The 19123-nt window shown below is 41.5% G+C and overlaps 2 protein-coding genes across 2 annotated transcripts; one reads left to right on the top strand and one right to left on the bottom strand.

The window, feature by feature from the left end:
* Positions 1–1484: 1484 nt before the first annotated feature.
* Positions 1485–10597, top strand: zdhhc15b (zDHHC palmitoyltransferase 15b). Its single transcript, XM_076291684.1, has 12 exons — positions 1485–1618; positions 2055–2081; positions 2352–2446; positions 2714–2834; positions 3739–3808; positions 4059–4091; positions 4230–4350; positions 4660–4792; positions 5538–5664; positions 6732–6916; positions 7961–8034; positions 8407–10597. The coding sequence occupies exons 1-11, from the start codon at positions 1501–1503 to the stop codon at positions 8002–8004; spliced, it is 1074 nt and encodes a 357-aa protein (XP_076147799.1). The 5' UTR covers positions 1485–1500; the 3' UTR covers positions 8005–8034; positions 8407–10597.
* Positions 10598–11346: 749 nt separating this feature from the next.
* Positions 11347–18901, bottom strand: LOC143132275 (uracil phosphoribosyltransferase homolog). Its single transcript, XM_076291685.1, has 7 exons — positions 18532–18901; positions 18259–18301; positions 18078–18147; positions 17911–17973; positions 15618–15779; positions 13453–13551; positions 11347–12760 (listed from the first exon to the last, which is right to left on the bottom strand). The coding sequence occupies exons 1-7, from the start codon at positions 18786–18788 to the stop codon at positions 12654–12656; spliced, it is 801 nt and encodes a 266-aa protein (XP_076147800.1). The 5' UTR covers positions 18789–18901; the 3' UTR covers positions 11347–12653.
* Between the last annotated feature and the right edge of the window lie 222 nt (positions 18902–19123).

Here is a 19123-nt window from a genome sequence, read left to right on the forward strand (position 1 = left end):
AGGGTTCTCAGGACAAACTTCTCGGGAGGAGGCCTATAAATCAGGTTTAGTAGGATGATCAGATTTATGGCTAAATTCTGTATTAGATTTACACACTCTGGAAAGATGTATATTTAGTCGCATAAATACCTTGTTATACTTGCTGGATTAGAAATGTGGAAGACAACCTGTGTTGAGTTATGGGCCTGTATGGTACCAAACAGGTCTTCAGGTGCCGGGGAGGTGCCTAGACTCCAAGGTGAACCCGGAGAAAAGACATGTTCACCAAAACGTGATCTTGATCATCTTGAATTTCAAACTATTTTTGCTTATCAGGTACTGAGGGGTACTTACATGTAGAGGTATTGCTGATTGTTAATGGATAGTTAACAAACAAACTAGCCAACCATGCCACTCATTCACTAATTCAATCTGGAAATGACAAGTACTGTAAATAAAGGTTATTCAAATGTAGAGTAAAAGGATAAAAAATAAATAAATAAAATGCCATTCATAATTATTGGTACCCCTGGTAAAATTGAGTAAAGAAGGTTATTATAAAATCTATAATTAACTAAACTATAATTCTCATGCCATGCCATAATTATTGGCGCTGTTACATTAGCCTACACTCAGCCCAAAGATTGTCATTGGATTTAGATCAGGGGACTGAGAGAACGATGGCTTTTGGATCACCTGCTGGATGATCCAATCATGACCCACTTTTAGTGTCTTGACGGAGACAGACAGATTTTGATTTAAAATGTCCAGGTATTTCATGGAATTCATGATAACATGCACCGTAACAATGTTACCATGGCCACTGGAGGAAACACAACCCCACATCACAGACCCTCCACCATACTTAATAATATGAGATTATTTTCAGTAGCTATACAGTAGTCATCCTCAAACCCACCTTGACTGTTACAAAAAAATCTTTCATCTTTTTTTAATCCAATTTTCATCTACCATAACATGGTTTTCCTCTAATCATAGCCTATAATATGGTGCCAAGGTGGTTTAATTAAAATACAGAAAATCTAAAGATACAATAGGATTAAGCAATACAAGCAGAAAAACTATAAGCCTAAATCTGAAAAATTTAATTTATCTATTTTAACTTGTTTAACATTTGTTTTAATGTAAGGCCTAGCCTATATGTATGGGAGGTAAAAGCTGACCTATCCTCATCAAAATGTAGGCTAGAGTCATATTGTTCAAATCTTATTAGGCTTAGGTCATTTTTATTTTATAGGCTATTTTACTGCCATTACTTCTACTGTGTCAAACGTCCAACAACTCTCTCTTATCCACCTTGACAGCACATACTGGACCTCGCTCTGCTCAACCCATTAGTGACGCAGTGACCAATGCGTCGAGTATAATGAACACATTAGTCCTGTAGGCCCCTTTAACAGTCTAAAGTAATCAAATACCGATCTGGTTCAGTTTTTTCTTTTTTTTCAGTCAGGCGGGTTAGTATGTGTCAGAGAAAATGATTGTGGAGCTAGGCTGAATATGGCTCTATCAAGGGGGCTAAGATGCTGTCAGAGGATATTCTCCTGGATACCTGTCGTAATCATATCGTCCGTGGTGCTATGGTCTTATTACGCATATGTTTTTGAGCTATGTTTTTGTAAGTATTAGAAATACCCGACTTATTTGTGTGCGTGTTGTTTGAATCGGTCTACTTAGTGCTAGCTGATAGAGAGAGGTGTTGCAGACGGGCAATAAGGAAGTGATTTGTACAGCGCGTTTATTAAAAAATAATAGTTGTTTAAAAGACAGTTATCTTTTACACTCTGGGTTTAAGTAAACATTTTCAAAATGAGCTTCGATTTCGATCGGATAACCAGTCCGAAAGACTACGCTGCCTAGTGGATTCATCCAATTAACCTAGGGATAGGATAGGGATAGCTTTCATCAACCTCAGTATCCTCAATCAATCTGCAACATTATCAGCCACCCTGGCTTGATCGTATTTTGATTCCTCTTTGAATATTTTATTCAGGCACTCATGTTAATGACATGACCCACTAATGCAAGCCTATAACTCTGTTTGTCATCCACAGTTACTCTCAGCAATACGCTGGAAAAGGGTGAGTACTTATTCAGCTTGTTACAATGCAATTTGTTAAATTGTAGTTTGTTACACGGGAGCTTGTAACAGTTTTTAATAATTATAGAATTAATATCTTCTATTTGAATGATCTGTCTTGTTTCTGTAACATGCCAACCCGATTATTCGGCTAGACATGTTTGTTCAGCTGATATGCTATTAAAGGACTGACCGCCTTTGAAAGTGACACTGTGAGAATGTTGATCTTTTGTTTTTTAACTACCGGTAATTGTTTTCTATTTGCATGCAGCGGCATATATTTTAGTATTCCATGTGTGCTTTGTGATGTTCTGTTGGACGTACTGGAAAGCCATCTTCACCCCACCAGCCACTCCCTCCAAGAAGGTAAGAATCAGTAATCATCAGCTAATATTCCTGTTACCTCAAGATCAGAAACCTAAGTACATGCAGACGTTTCTTAGTAAACATAATATTCTAGACTCTCTCTGTTCAGGCATATATTTCAGCCTACTTTCATAAGCATTCAGACAGAGGAAAGGCAACCTGTTTGATTATTTGTAAGGATTACGTATTGCTGCTCTATGTAATGGTGGTGTATTACAAGTCTATGACCATTTTATTCATACATTTTTCATATATATATTTTTTTAGTTTCATATGTCCTACACAGACAAAGAGCGGTATGAGATGGAGGAAAGACCAGATGCTCAAAAGCAGATCCTTGCAGACATTGCAAAGAGACTTCCCATATTCACTCGAGCACAATCAGGAGGTAAGCTGTGGTGGTCACCCTACGTCCCAAAATGTTGTGATAATATATTACACTTCATGGGTCCCACCCAAATGGGTCCCGTCCCACCCATTTGATTAGGCTACTGTTAGTTATTGGTTGTGGTTGTGGATTCTGTTGTTGTTGTTGGTGAAGTTGTTTTGATAGACACTCTTGTGTCTCCGCTAAGGTGGTGGTGGTGGTGGTGGTGGTGGTGGTGGTGGTGGTGGTGGTGGTATCAAGTTATCTTAAGTGATACTTGCGGTTGTCATGACAACGCAACATCTTTGCGCTACTCTCACACTCTTTTCAACGTCACTCTGGATTGTGGTTCAAAGTTTGGGCTCCAGTGTTCTACACCACTAAGAGACTAAACATTGTGACCAGCAGAACCAGGGGTATTATTATTATTATTATTATTCAGTATTTCTGTTCAGGTCGATACCTGGTAACTGTTTCTCATCGCCAAACTCATCTGAGCTCAGCTCTGACTTGTGACTTGTGTGACTTGTGACCGCAGTTTTTGGAGCCAATTAGCAAAATGGAGTGACCATGAGATGACAGAGGGAAATGGAGAGGGGAAATCTAGCAGAGGAGTTGGGTGACTGTGTGTGTACAGTATGCAACCCTAACTCAGACATGTAGATGTTTTGGTTGTACTGACCAATGGTGACTGGCAGTGTTTTTGTCTAAGTGTCTGACAATGTTGGTGGTCTCAACAGTCCGACAGTTCATGTGATACTAAGCAGGGGAGTAGCAGGTGGAGGTGGATTGTGTGATTGAGTAGGGTTGGTGGACACAGAACAGTCTACAGGCCTTCCTTGATTGACTGTTGGGGGGGGTTCATATGTGTGTGTGTGTGTGTGTGTATGTGTTTGTCTAATGTGGTTAATGTGTGTGTTCCCAGCTATCAGGTTCTGTGATAGGTGCCAGGTGCTTAAGCCAGACCGCTGTCATCACTGCTCTGTTTGCGAAACGTAAGTAATCCCCCCCACCCCACCACACACACACACTCAAACACACACCAACTACCCATTCTGCCATTATGACCCCCACACCTCTTCACTCTCCACTCCATTGCCTTGTGAAGGACCGCTGAAAGAGGATAGTAGCATGCTAATTAAGGAGGTGTTGTGCAGAAGGAAGTGGACCTGGCTGAAAGGTTATCCCAGATGGGTTCAGGTTTAACTACCAGTGTGACTGATGTATGGCTCCTTCTTTTTCCAGGTGTGTCCTGAAAATGGATCATCACTGCCCGTGGTACGTGTATAAACGCCTCGTTAGCCTGTGTGTGCAATCAGGCATGCATGCGTTGCAGGCAATTTTTGGCTTTTGTGGTTCAGAGAAATTGCCACAGCTTGACTGACAGTTGTCCTATTTTTTCTGCTTTTGAATTAGGGTAAACAACTGTGTTGGCTTCTCCAACTACAAGTACTTCCTGTTGTTCCTGTCCTACTCCATGTTCTATTGTGTATTCATCGCGTCAACCGTGTTCCAGTATTTCCTGAAATTTTGGATGGTAAGAGGCAATGTCATCATATGCCTTCCATGTTCCATCCCACTTCAAAATAATCTCTTTGTTGGGATAAATCTGTTTTATAAAGATTTATTTTATTGACTGACCATATTTGAGAATGAAAAATAAATCATAACATTTTAACAATATGAATAGAGGTTATTATGCATCAGATCTGGTTCAGTTCTAGATAGACTCTGTATTCACTGTTTAAAAACTAGCCATCATGGGTTTTAATTTTATGACATTTAGTGAGTTAGAACTGAAAATCAAAAATGTTAATTGTTTTTCTATGTGTATTTTTATGCATAGGGCGAGCTTCCAAACGGACCTGCGAAGTTCCACGTATTGTTCCTTTTATTTGTGTCTGTCATGTTCTTCGTCAGCCTCTTGTTCCTCTTTGGCTACCACTGCTGGCTCGTGGCTAAGAACCGGTCCACTTTAGGTGAGCTGAAACACAACCAGCTCCTACAGTCTGCATTACTTAAAGTGCTACCTGGGCTTCCTTAACAGATTTGATAAATGCATTGTATTCTCTCTCTCTCTCTCTCTGTCTCTCTCTCTCTGTCTCTCTCTCTCTGTCTCTCTCTTGGGGTGGATTGCCCTAATGTGGGACATTTTTTGCTTTTCGGACTTCTGTAGTAGTCGACACATTAAATCAACATCCAATTTTAATCACAGGACCTACAGCTTTGGCTTTCCCATAGCCTCACTGACATTCATTAGTTTGGGGAAGAGCCACATCCACTGGGGCTTAGGTGTCCCACACTAGGCAGCGTCCCACATTAGGACAATTTAGCATATGTGTGTTTGGTGAGGAGCATGGAGTATTTTTTTGCTATTACACCATGATCTTGATGTTACGTAAGGGATAATGTATAGAACCCCGGTCATTATTGGGAAAATAAGTCCCGACAGGGCGAACCGGACCCCGACGCGCGAGCGGAAGGGTCTTGTTCCGCCCTGAAGGGACTTATTTTCCCATAATGACCGGCGTTCTATACATTACCCCGCTTATTATACGGCTACTTGCCAAAAATAAAAAAATAAACTCCACGATATGTGAACTTTAGTTATCCTCCTTCGAGAACATATTCACCATGTCTGCTCATATGAAGCCCTCAAAGATCTATCCAACACAAGTTCAAATATGTCCCCTTTTCTTGTTTTTGGTCCGTTTCTTTCTGCAGAGGCTTTCTCTGCGCCCGTGTTTCAGGGAGGCCCAGACAAACATGGCTTCAACGTGGGCACGCGTCGCAATCTCCAGCAGGTCTTTGGCGAAGACAAACGGCTCTGGTTCATTCCGGTGTTCACAAGGTCAGTGCAGGTTTCCACATCTTGCTGGGCTGCCTTTTTAGTTCAGTTTTGAAATCTGTCAGATTCGTTGCCAAATTCTGCTGATGGATGGCTTCTAATGGGGAGTTGGCTTGATGTATTGTGTGGTTTGGACTCAGGCTCTTGGCCTAGCATCTTGCGTACCATGCACCTCCTCGGGGAGGTGTGTCTGTGTCTGTGTGTGTGTGTGTGTGTGTGTATATGCGTGTGTGTGTGTGTGTGTTTGTGTGTGTGTGTGTGTGTGCGTGAATATGCGTGTGTCTGTGTGTGTGTATATGCGTGTGTGTGTGTGTGTGTGTGTGCGTGCATATGCGTGTGTGTGTGTGTGTGTGTGTGTGTGTGTGTGTGTGTGTATTCAGAGGAACATTATTGTTGGCCGCTAACAAAGGCCCTCGGACACAAGACAAATTATTCTGGAGCCGATCGGTTTCCTCAGCCTGTCAGTGCTGGGGACTGAAGTGCTCAGATAACCTGCGGAAACACAAGCCTTTCAGGAGGGGGATGTCCTGCTGCTCCCACGCACTCCGTCTCCTTTGGGTCTCCCAGCCAAAGGGTTAACAAGAGACCAGGCTTCAGTGTCACTTTTGAGGGAAGCTTCTTACCTCAGAAGTGTTAGCCTTAATTCATGACAGATTTAAGCAGGTGCTCCAGGCTTTTCCATTGATTTTGCCATAGCATGTATAGTTCATAGTGCATAATACAATATGATTTTGCCATAGCATGTATAGTTCATAGTGCATAATACAATATGATTTTGCCATAGCATGTATAGTTCATAGTGCATAATACAATATGCTAGATTAGATCTCTCCCATATTTCATGAAGTAAGCACAGATTCATATACATAGCCATAGTCAAAGTGCCATAGTTGTAGGTATATGCAGTATCCATGTATCCAGTGTACTGCAGTGTAGTGACTGATGTCCTAAAAGAACTGCAACTGTAGTTTAACAGTAGGACAAAGTTTAGATTGCGTATCTCTTTATGACAGTCCTAAATGCTGTTACGGTTATGTAAACGTATGTTTTCTTCTGTGTTTGTCTTTCAGTCAGGGCGACGGTCACTATTTCCCCATGCGGAGCCTGAGCTACTCCGAATCCCACAATCCTTTGCTAGCCAATGAGGAGAAGTGGGACGATGAGGAGGACGACGAGGAGGACGATGAGGAGCAGCAGCAGCTGGAGCGACGGGGTAGAGGAAGAGGAGGAGGAGGATCGGATGAAGAGGGCACAGGTGAGTTGAACACGATCGGCATCCTGGACAGGAACCAGCTCCAAGCCTCCCCAATCTCCTCCCCCCTTCGTCGCTCTGTCCCCAATCCCCCCCCCCCCCCCCTCCGCCCCTTCGTTAGCGGAATGAAAGGGCAGTTCGGTTACATGCGACGCGATCTGAGAGCAATCAGCAGAGATGGCGGAATTGGCGCGGGGCCGGCGGGAGGTGCGCAGCCGTGGCACCAGACAGATAGGGATCATGTGACGACCGGGCGCTCACTGCCCAGTATTATTCCGCCGCACAATGACCTATCTGTTCGACTGGTCCACGGGGCAGGATTCCCCTGCCATGTTTTAATCACATCTAGGAATAATATGCCTACTTGGTCTGAATGGACTGAATAGAGTGGAATTAAAAGGGCCCGTTTTGAGGTTGACACCAACGCTATTAATGAAAGTCATTCTCCTTGAGATGTTTTTACAGACACACTGAAGGCATTCAAATTCATTTCAGATGGAGTATCTGTCTGACTAAATCCTATAAATGGCCTTTGCTCTGTATACCAATGGGCAGTTTGTAGCAGAGCACTTAAAAAAGTTTCAATTTATATAAACGTTGTACTCTAATTGTCCACATTAACATAAAAACAATGCTGTTTAAAACTGGACAAATTTCTCCCCTTTGAAAAAATAAAATCACAGCAAACTGAGGTGTTGTATCGATGCTGGAGCATTTCAGTCAAGCTTTATTTCATTCCAACAGTCACCTCAGGGGGCAGATAAATTAGATGGAACGACTGTGGCCCAGATTTGGGGCTGCTGCTTGCCACATCCTGCCACCATTTTCTCATCCTTTCCACAGTGCGCTGCTGTGTACAATCCCCAGGGAGCCTTGCTCCATTCACTCGACAGCTCTGTCTCTTAACACTCTCACAAGTCAATAACATTTTCTAGCAAAATTGGCTGATTGAATCTCTCTCCTCCAAGTCTGCTGGATGATCTAATTTTAACACATTTAACACGTGCACTTATTTATTTATTTATTGAGTTGTTTGTTATATTCCAGATGGTCCAGATGACCCTTCGGTTACCATAGAGATTGATTCATAGCTGCCTCTGCAATCCTACCTACCGTATTTTGTGAGTATGAAGGGAAAGGCTGCTTGTTCCTGCTAACTCTTCTTACAACTTACTATTTATTCTCTTTATTTCTGCATATGGGCTACAAATATAGAAACAGTACTGTCTACACAAATATACAAATAACATACTGACAGTGACATTAAATGTGAAGCAGTGTATTACATTGAGAGTTACAGTACTGTCGACACAAATATACAAATAACATACTGACAGTGACATTAAATGTGAATCAGTGTACTACATTGAGAGTTATGTTCTGTTTTGTCTAATGAGTCCATGTAAGGGAATTTTGATAGCACTGTTAATTGTTTCAGCAAACATCAAGTTTAATTGAATGTCTCTTATTTTTCTTGACCGCCTCAAACACAGCTGGACTCTTCGAGTTGGCCTCCTTCACATGTGGAGAGTCGTAGGAGGTGGGGGACACAGATGGAAGCCCAAGCATTTTACGCGTGGCTCCCGATCAAACCGCTGCACCCACCGTGGAGCCAAACACGCAAAAGGACTGTTCCAGTTGTGTTCTGTTTTCCTGACATTGTGGCACTCATTTTAATGTAACTCAAGACTCTCTTATCACCCCGATTTAACATGTTCAACATTACACTTATTTTCTGTTGAGTTGGAGGATGTACAGGCATCGTGGTGGACAATCGGATAATCATTGGTCATCTGTGAGGTGCTTATCTGTGCTTGCCTCACTCCCTTGTACCATTTCCCTCTGTCTGTGGGGTGTGTGTGTCTTTATCCTAACTAGACTTGTTTGAAGGGGAATGCCAATATTGCGTAGCTGTGTGTCATCTCTGATCAAAAATCCCGAGTCAGTTGAGGTCAGTTGCCTTTGTACCGCGCCTGAAGCACATATCAGCCTGCCAGCCTGCTCTGGTGGGGAGAATCTCTTTCTTTCTTTCTTTCTTTTTCTCTCTCTGGTTGGGTCATGTTCAGATTGTTTAACAGAGGTTACCTAAGCATGGTACTGACTGCACAGTGGAAAAGACAAACAAATGTGTTTATATGGTGTGTGTAAGCCTAAGTCTTTCAGGGGGATAAAAAGGGATGCACAAATCAGACATCAGCATCCTGCATCACAATTGGATAAGTGCCGCTTGGTGTGGTAATTGCATTGCTTATTTGATTGGTAAATCATTGCTCTGTATTGCGATACCTTAATGGTCAGATTTTTGGAGTAGCCTCTATAATTTCAGCCACGCACATGCAAACTGGAGAGACTGAAAGTGGTCCCTGTATAACGCGACAGTGTGAATGACGCTTGTCCAGCCTTGGCTCTAACTCTTAAAGGTGCAGTCCGTAATTCAGTTTTGCGAAATCTTCCCTTCCGGGCTCCAGATCCATCACTGGCTGAGGCAGTCTATGGCTTGATCAGAGCCACTGTGTGTGTGTTTTCCATTTTCACAGCCAGGACTGTGCGTCTTAACACAAACACTGAGCAGACAATGGATCATGAGGAGCAATTCACTGAATTTGACCTGAATAGTTGAGACTGCAGACTGCACCTTTGACAGACTTACGGCCTCTACACACAGCTGCGTGCGTTGCAGTGCAGGAGACACATCCCATTCACTTTACATGGGCTCACGTCATCCGTTGCCGAACTGAATTGTGGGTCCGTTGCATCGCGTTTCTCCCGTCGCTCGCGTTGAGAAGTTCAGCTGTTGCTGCACCGACAGACGGCACCGGCCAATCAAGCCAATCGACGGACGGCACCAACCAATCAAATTACGGTTATACTACAAGTCATTTGCATAGCTACCGTCGGGAACACCCACTGGCATGCGTTGACGGAACGCAACTGTGTGTAGAAGCCACTAACTATACCTGTCTATAACTTATGGCACCACCATTACATTTTTCATATGTATATTTTGCTTTTTTTTATTCAAACAACAAACTGTATTTGAATATTTTATTACTGTATCATTACTTATGTGTTTCTTTTTCCCCAGGTTGGGAAAAAATTTAATTTAATAATAATATTCTGTTTTTGACTTGTATTAAGTTAGCAAAGTGAGTGTCTTAATATTATTAATCATGTGAAGTCAGTGCATAACATGCCAAGCTCAGTGTCCAGCTCCCCCAAACCCTGGGAATGTGTCAGTGTTGTTTTTCTTTGTAACCGAAACTGTAAACAAGTGATGTCGTTTCTCACGGACTAACACAGGAGGCAATGCAGTGGTCCCAACTGTGGTTTCTGGTTTCTTACCAAAATATGTCCACTGTGTCCATCTCTAAAGAACCATTCCTCTTCTGTTGTACAGCCACTGCATCTTGAGGTCTACATGCACTTTTTTTAGGGGGGTGATCGTCAGATAATGATCTGTGATTCAGAGTTTCTGTATTGATTAAGTACCCTGGAGCAGGATCAGTGGGTAAAGCCTGGATGTTCTAATGGCCCTATCCTAGATGCCCTGAGGGAGCTCAGACCAGAAGCTCATCCATTCTGCTGCGTTTTTTTGGTGGTACCAGAGCAGGTCCCTCTTTGTATTAAGTCTGTTTAATACATTGTGCTGAAGTATGTAATTAATAATATTTAATATAACACGTATGTACTGTAGCATGTACTTTATTAATATATTATGTTCCCTAGGCACACCTTACGAAGACGAGTACACTGAATTTATCAGAGAACCAAAGGCCACTGACAACATGATTTAAATTTTTTTAAGATTGAATAACAATAGTCATTTTAGATAGTCACAAGTCCCAACAACAGTTGAGATTTATGACTATAACAATAGTCATTTTAGAGACCCTGTTGTTAGCCTAGGCTTTTGTGCTGGAGAGAATGAGAGGAAGGATTGCCATATTTCACCCCTCGTTCACTGCTCATTGAGGACCCGTTTTTCTTTTCCCAAATCGTAACACAGCCATCAGCTTTGAAGCAGCATAAGACAGGAAGAAGGTTCCTCTAGATTCATCCTGGTATGAACGGTACAGCCTTACGAGAGTTTTTGTCTACTGTTTACGGACTCTGACATACTGATTATACAGGGGCAGCTGTAATTGGTGAACTGCAAAATTATTTGAAAGTAAATGAACTTGGAATGAGCTGGGCTCCATTGCTAATATCTGGGATGGGTATGAAGTATGTGACATCAATAATAGGTACATTATGTTACTGGATGAAGGGCAGATTAACTCTAGATTATCCTAGATTATTTTATATGTGCGCTTTGGTACCCTTTTACAAGGTGTATGTGTGAAGGGGACCACTTTTTTTTGTCATATGCCACTTTATACTGGAGAAGAGATGTTCATGACCCGACATGAAGACATGTAATTGTAAATCCAAGGTAATATCTTTATCAACTTTTATTTTCATTATTTTCACATTTAAACATATCATTTGTGTATGCGGACTCCCTTATATGGACACTTTCTATGCTGCTGTATTTCCTGTTGGTTTCAACTATTGTGCCGTACTCGCATCACAAATACACAAACACGCAAAATCTGTTTCACGTTGCTGCAGCAAAGCAGGCACTAGTTGGGAAAGATCAGTCCATATCAGTCTCCTCTCTCCTCTGAGCTTCACTGGGGAACTTTAACAACAAACTGCAATTTATAAAAAAAAACGACCATTTGCAATACTCATCCCCCACTCCCAAAAAGAAAATTAAACATGGAGACAACATAAGGAGCATACATCAACATGATTTTCAGACATTTTCTGTCATTTCTTTCTGACAAAAGGAAAAGAAATAAAATCATCTCAAACTGTGACTGTCACCTACAAGCTCTTTTGGCACAGTTGGTGGTCCATCTGCAGGAACCCCATTAAACATGACTGGTAGCTTTTTTCACGTGTCATTGCGTCTTTCTGGACTGACACTCGTTTCTACATACACAAACCTATGTAGCTATGTCAGTTATGAAACACATCCACACACACACAAGCCACAGAATCCGACAATGCGGTCCTTCTGGATAAACAGGCCATTTAATTTGCCTACCCAAAGTAATGGAGATTTAATCTAGCATTAAAAGTGTCCTTTTGTCTAGAAAGAAAATTAGGCTGGCCACGTGCTTTGCATTATGGTGACTGTTACACACAGATATGGCCAAGTACGTTTGAAATGGACAAAAAAGAAAAGCTGACAATCCCTTCATACAGAATAATAACCAATAAATAAAACAGCAATATCTACTTGATCCACAACCCACTCCAAAACCATATTTTTCCTACAAATCAGGCTTTGAAGAGACAGTTCCAATTTTTGCTTTTGTATATGGTCAATCAAAAATAGTGTTTTAAGCTTTGTCCTGCTGGGTATTCTTCAAAACAGGATTCAAGTTTTATAGATAACTGCCGAGAGTAAAAACCCATTATCTGGTAAACTCAGAAATCATGCTTTATGGACTACACAGCCCAGCACCAGAGTACCCTCCGCTCGAGGCATACTAGTTTAGGATCAAGTTTGAGTTTGGGACTGGGCCAAAACCAGTGCCTGTGGGAAATGTACCCATAAAATGTTTTTGAGATGTATGACATGTATGGAGATGCATGCTCCTCCAAGAGAGACGACCAAAACACACACACACACGCACGCACAGGTTTCTTGCTTGAGCTTTTGAGGTGGTGGTGGTGGTGGTGGTGGGATTTAGTCTGTACCAAAGTATCTCTGCCCAAAATGGGTGGGGGCAACAGGGTGCACCTCTGTAGTGAGTATGGTGATGTCTGGGAACTCCTGAATGATAGACTTGGCCCCTGTGGAGAACAAAGTCCATGTACTCATTAGACTGAGATTATACTTGAAGAAAGATGAAGAAGAGCACAACATATTGGGCGGTGGTAGCGTAGTGGTTAAGGAGCTGGGCTAGCATGTCTGATTCATGTCTGAAAAGTTGTGGGTTCAATTCCCGGCTGCCACCCTTGTGCCCTTGAGCAAGGCACTTGACCCCAAGTTGCTCTGGGGACAATGTAGTCCCTTGTAATATATAATTGACATACAGTATGGAGGCAATTGACATCACTTTGGAGGAAAAGTGTCTGCTGAATGAATAAATGTAAATATTGAATTTAATAACACTGCATGCATGGATGAAAAGCTTATAGAACAGCTCACTCCTCTTTATGTTTGAAAAAAGCCTATCACATGTATTTGATACTATATATAAATAAATGTATGGATTGCACTACCAACAAAGCTGGAAAGCTATTAATTCTACTTTATAATAGTAACATCTTAGTCTAAGGTATTAACCCTACTATTACAAATGTAGTGATTGCATTACAGTTCAAGTCAAATGTCTTCATTAATCACCATATTTATTTGACTTCTAGGGGAAGTTAGCTAAGGAGCAGCTACTGTTGCTTAAAGCACCTTTCCTCCGACGAGGCATTCACAGCCTGTGATGTGATGTGGTGTGGTATGTGTAATTAACACAGGCAGAGCTTACCATGAGGAGTGGAGAAGAGGCTGAGGAGGATGATGTGTCTGGGCTGGAGACCGTGCTCAATCAAGACCCTCACGGCTTCGATCACTGTGTTTCCAGTGCCTACACACCACACACACACACGATACACACACATAACCGGATTCAGGATCCTGATAACTGAACAAAAATAGTACTAGTATAGGTCTGCTTGCAAACAGTACTATACAGATTTGTATACGTGATTTCAGGTAACTAGCTAGAATGAATGAATGAATGAATGAATGAATGAATTAATGAATTAATTAATGAATTAATTAATGATTCAACGGTGCATCAATGGCATAGCAAAATGATGTATCATATAGTTTACTTTCTATAACTGCTATAACAGCTGAATATGGGAAAATCACATTCCATGTCTGACAAGTGAGTACTTAATTACACATTCACATAAATAAACACTCCATGGTACATCCCAGCTGTCTACTACCACCTGACTTATAATCACCGTTTGTCAAAGGAACAAAGTCATCAGGGTTAATCACACAAGCAGCAAGACATGGATGGTAGTGCTACAACCTCATGACCCTGCCTGAGATACTCTAATGGGTTCTCTCCACGCCTGTGTCCGAGTGTCTGTGTGTGTGTGTGTGTAGCCACGGAGTGCTGGGTTGCAGAGTTGCCAGATCATGGGAGAGAAAAAAACAACCAGGACTATGAAAACAAGCCCAAAAGAATTGACTCTGGAAGAAAGAAGTGGCTATTAAAGCATTCCGCTTTGATGAGAGTGGTGTTCCAGCTCTTTTAAGAAGATCTGAATGCTGTGCACATACTTCATACTTAACTTACAGAAAACTGCACACTGTAGACCTACAGTATGTTATTGTCTGCCACTTGAGGTTAAGCTAAATATTTGAATACACTTTTTTCTCCCAACTGTTTATATCTCTCTATTTTGCCCACTCGGTCTCTTAAATTGAACCAGCAGAAAAAAATTATCCAAAATTAATGGATCATTTCGCACAAGTCTTGATTTATGACAATTAGGAGGGAGGGGGAAAGGGTTCTGTGTCCTAAAAAAAGGTCAAACTGTGCTGTTTTGGTGGTTTATTAGACAGGTATGGTGGAGACACATAAGACATGGAGCATGCCCAAATAAGCAACGACGCTTTAGAAACAACCCCCCCCCCCCACAAAAAAATACGCAATTCGCAACTTTTCAATTTTTTTGTAAGCGACTTTAGATAAAAATGGACTTGGCAACGCTGTCGGGTTGTCGTTTGGGCTTGATCGCCGTGGAGCAGTTACAATTTTTTTTTGCATACTGCGGGAGTAAAGCATGGCCATTACAGCACTATTTCGGGAGGCTCTCATTATGCTATTCAGCAGTCTCTGGCTATCCAGTGGGCTCTGTGTAATTTCCCCGCCGTGGCCTATAATTATGCACCGTGCCTCAGCGCCTGGCGAAGGGGGACTAGGTAAAAGGGGGTTGGGGGGCAAAGGTCAACAGAAGCTGAGGAGAAAAGGTAGGGACACTCTTAAAAACCTCAGTGAGCCTCGCAGGATGTTGTGAGGTAATTATATATACTGTGTATATATATATATATATATATATATATAGATATATATATGTGTGTGTGTGTGTGTATTAGAAATATTAACAGTGTGTTAGTGCCATGTTCTGTGGCTGGTGAAAAGGGGCGGGGGTTATTGAGTGCCAAAGATTGCTTTTAATCATTCCTGTTCACTGAGATGTGTCTAACTGTCATTCTACATAACAGTGGGCAGCAACTAAGAATGACCTTTTAACAATGAAAAGAGAAATGTGGAAGACAGTAGATTTTAGTCTTTGCTTTGTTTTCATTTGAATTGTTTTACATGATGATTTATACATAATGACCAAATAGGCTTTACACTCTCTTGATGTTACTGTAAGTCTGCACTTGGGTTGAGCAGATAGCAGGCGGTATTTGAAATACATGGTTCAGTCGCAAAAGGGAGTGAATTAACTCAGAGTAAACCAAAACAGAAGAGCCACATTGCTTTCTTCTCCTAGGAGAATAAAAGGCATGTCTATTAGAAGATTGATCTCTTACTCTGCGTTCATTTACCCATGTTTGTCACCAATCCACATACTTTTGAATATCCATCCATCCCCGTCTCCAATCCCCAGCCCCCGTACTCACTCAGGATAGGGTACATGAGCAGGACTTTGCGTCTGTAGATGTCGGGTGGGAACTTGGCGTAGTATACTTTGGCCTTCTGTGTCTCCTCATCACTCTGGATCAGGATCTTCCCGATGCGGATGGAGCGGCAGCAATCCCTCAGGCCCTGCTCCATGGCCTCCCCTGTACAGGCACCAAACCACATGTTAGCATAGACAGGCAAACACACAAGTCACAAATAAAATGCATTACAAAACATAAACGAATCACATACATATGAACATCAATGTTTATTCATACACCAATGTGATTCCATTGGCTTGTCAACAGAAAATGAATGAATACATCTGACATAATATATACTATGTGCTTCTATGCCCTTTACTGATTTAGACAACCCTATATACCTGTAATCAGAGATATGACCAATGTGGGCTTTCACTACAAATTTCACGTGGAATCTGACCCCACATTTTTCTCAAGGAATATGGTCTGAGTGACTGAGCTTTAAAAATATGTCTCTAGTGGATTTCTATAAATAGAACAGAGAGAAAGATTTAAAACCATCAACATGATGAATAGAAAGCATATTATCAGAGCCTTTATGGTGTCTTATCAGTGACATGAAGACATAGCATACATTCCTTATGATACATTTGCTGAGGTATTCATCCCGTTGTCTCAGATAGATGGTAGTAACTTCTGACCTTACGACTTATGTCAAACACCTTTACATAATCATTTGCTTTCTATCAGGAGGGCTACAGTGGCTGCAGCACACCACCTGGAGGTTGCTGTAAGGAGTGGTCAGCTAGGCTGAGGTTTAAAATTATGTATTTTATGTCTTGACTAAGTTGGAACATCTCATAAGAGTGAGAAAACGTTACTGGAGTCATAATCATTATATGGGTGGGGGTTATTGTACTGGGGAGCCAATGGTGTTCTGTTACCATTGATGTGCATTGTAGCATTTATAACTACCTCAATGGTTACTCTTTACTTGACAGTATCGACATAAGACAGGAGTGACATGACACTCTCATGAACGTGTCATAAACAAGGCATAAACGTTTATAACATAAAGCTTCTCTCATTACTTGTCATTCAGTTTTTGTGAAGTTAGGGTTAGGTTTAATTATTCTGATATATTTGATTTAGGGCCAATCTCAATTCTCTATTTTACCCCTTCCCCCTTCCCCTTAGTTTTGCGCGTGCACGTGAGACGAAGGGCTATCTCAATTCTCATTTCGATCGAGGGGTAGGGATAAGGGCAAGGGGTAGATACCCCTTAAAACCAAGTAAGATCGGGAGCTTACTTGAAACCGAGGGGTAAGAGAAATACCCAACATACAACGCTCACACCGGAAAAATAAGCACACCGAGAGATTCATTGACATGAAATGTTGGCATTAATAAGGATTATAAAATTAAAATGGTAATTGTTTTATGTTGCATTCAATCTTGTGACCATATATTGAAGGTCCTGTTCTTCACGAGGAAGTTTTCAAAAATCGTTGTTTTGTGAATGTTAAGCACATCATTATTTGCGCGAATGTCTCGCATTTTACATATTTCCATGTCTGATACCCCGCGATTTGGCAGCATCCCATGGCAGAAATGTAAAGTCCAACAGCAGCTAAATTCGCTGAACTTTTTTACCGCTCGTCTGATATGAATGCTGCATAGGCCTACTGCTGCCGATTCCTCGCATAGGCTATTACAGGTAGCGATTGCTTCTGATGTCAATTAACGACCATTTGGATATTATTGTAAAATATCGAAGGGGTTGTGGGATGTTTACATTGCAAACTGCATGTTTATTTTGTCCCCCATCACTGTTTCATTCACCCAGACCAGAAGGTAGGCTGCGAACGAACATAGGCACGTTCTGCTGTTGTTGAAATAATTCCTGAACGGTTTTATTCCGATCTGAAAATGCAATTATAGCCTATTTGACAGAAGACAGGTTGCTAGTGACAAAATATTAGCTTTCAGTGTGGTACGATCTCTGTAAATTACGTTAATTCAAGTGTTTAAATCATCCCGCTCTCCCTTATGGTTGGCTAGTGGTATCTCATTTCCAAGGGGAATATTCTTCACCCCTATGTCTTGCACTCGGTTTCGAGGGACAAGGGCTAGGGTTAGTCTATTCATATTATTTATATTTATGTTATGTGGCTTTACTTTAAACTGTACATTTCAATGTTAAAGAAATGTCTGTTTATGACATAAGTGGCTTTTGACACAAAAGTGTCTGCTAAGAACCATAAAATTCAACATCCGTGATTACTGATGTCATAATTATGTAACTTACCACTCCTCATTATGCTAACTCCACAGTTGCCTCTCTCAAATTTCACTCCCTCATACTTGTGCCCTAAATGAGATAGAAACAACAGCAAATGTTGAGAAGACTCAAGCAATCAAGGCAAACATCAAATGGGTAAATATTCTGGGTCAGATATCTGAGACTAGCCATACCCGTTGGTGTGGTTACTGAGCACTCTGTGTAGGGGAGTTGATTGAGTCCTTCTTCGACCACAAGTCGAATCTACACAGCATCATCAGAAGTCGACCATTAATAACCAGGTGAGGATAAACATTGAGCGACAGATAACACCATTCATAATCGCCTGTGTATACAGTGTGACTTATAACTTACCAAGCGGTCAGCGCAAAACACAAAGTCTCCTCTGCTGGTTGATCTGGGCGGTAAAGAAACAATGATGAGAAAGCTAATTCATAACCTGATATCAAACATCCATGAAGTCTTCGAGCTGACACTTTCAGAGTTTATGTCAAACATCCATGAAGTTTTCAGAGCGTGCACTGCACATACACCCAAAGATCTTGTAACAGCTCTATCTACATGCACCAGTACCATTTTACTCTAGCTAGCATGAGCTAGCTACCTTGCTAATGCCTATTAACTCACTTGTCTCTTATGATGGTCTGCAGTTCCCGAATTTGGTCATTCAAAGGTAGAAGTTTCAACTGCGGTCCAAGCTGTATCTGCAGGTCTTCATTAACTTCACTACCGTTAAGTTTTGTATCTACCTCGTTGTCTGTATGCGCGCCTAATGAAATGTTATTCGCATTAACGTTAACGCTACCATTGTTAGCAAACCTCACCTGCTTCATGACGGCGTGATCTGAATTACTACTACTAATCTGTTGGTTATGACAAGGCATATTTATTTTTGTAATCCCACTGCAAGGAATATTAGCAAACAAACGAGTAATTAGGTCAGCTACCAGACAACAACGAACAACGTGCTCAATCGGCCATTGCCATTACGTACTGTCAAACTTTTCCCCAGTAATAACAAACGTCACATCCGCTCTCTCTCTCTCTCTCTCTCTCTCTCTCTCTCTCTCTCTCACACACACACACACACAAACACACACTTTTTTAATGCTTGCAGTGGTAACAACATCACTCAAAACTGTTCTTCATCGAGGCATGATTTGGAGTTGAGTTATGCCACGTAGAAGAACATACAGCATACATTTGAACATTTGATGGA

The sequence above is a fragment of the Alosa pseudoharengus genome, unplaced genomic scaffold (assembly GCF_046254945.1).
Source record: "Alosa pseudoharengus isolate Yale_2024_CS ecotype anadromous, Long Island Sound unplaced genomic scaffold, YU_APseudo_1.1 YU_APseudo_1.1_scf_19, whole genome shotgun sequence".
Taxonomy (NCBI): Eukaryota; Metazoa; Chordata; class Actinopteri; order Clupeiformes; family Clupeidae; genus Alosa; species Alosa pseudoharengus.

Bases quoted from the DNA above. Each gene is read 5' to 3' on its own strand.
- LOC143132275 (XM_076291685.1), bottom strand. From the start codon at position 18,788: ATGCCTTGTCATAACCAACAGATTAGTAGTAGTAATTCAGATCACGCC. The intron at 13,552-15,617 runs GTGAGTACGGGG...TGTGGTGTGTAG, and splicing joins GCTCATGTACCCTATCCTGA to GCACTGGAAACACAGTGATC. The intron at 12,761-13,452 runs GTAAGCTCTGCC...TGTTCTCCACAG, and splicing joins CCTCTTCTCCACTCCTCATG to GGGCCAAGTCTATCATTCAG.
- zdhhc15b (XM_076291684.1), top strand. From the start codon at position 1,501: ATGGCTCTATCAAGGGGGCTAAGATGCTGTCAGAGGATATTCTCCTGG. The intron at 2,835-3,738 runs GTAAGCTGTGGT...GTGTGTTCCCAG, and splicing joins CACTCGAGCACAATCAGGAG to CTATCAGGTTCTGTGATAGG. The intron at 4,092-4,229 runs GTACGTGTATAA...CTTTTGAATTAG, and splicing joins ATGGATCATCACTGCCCGTG to GGTAAACAACTGTGTTGGCT.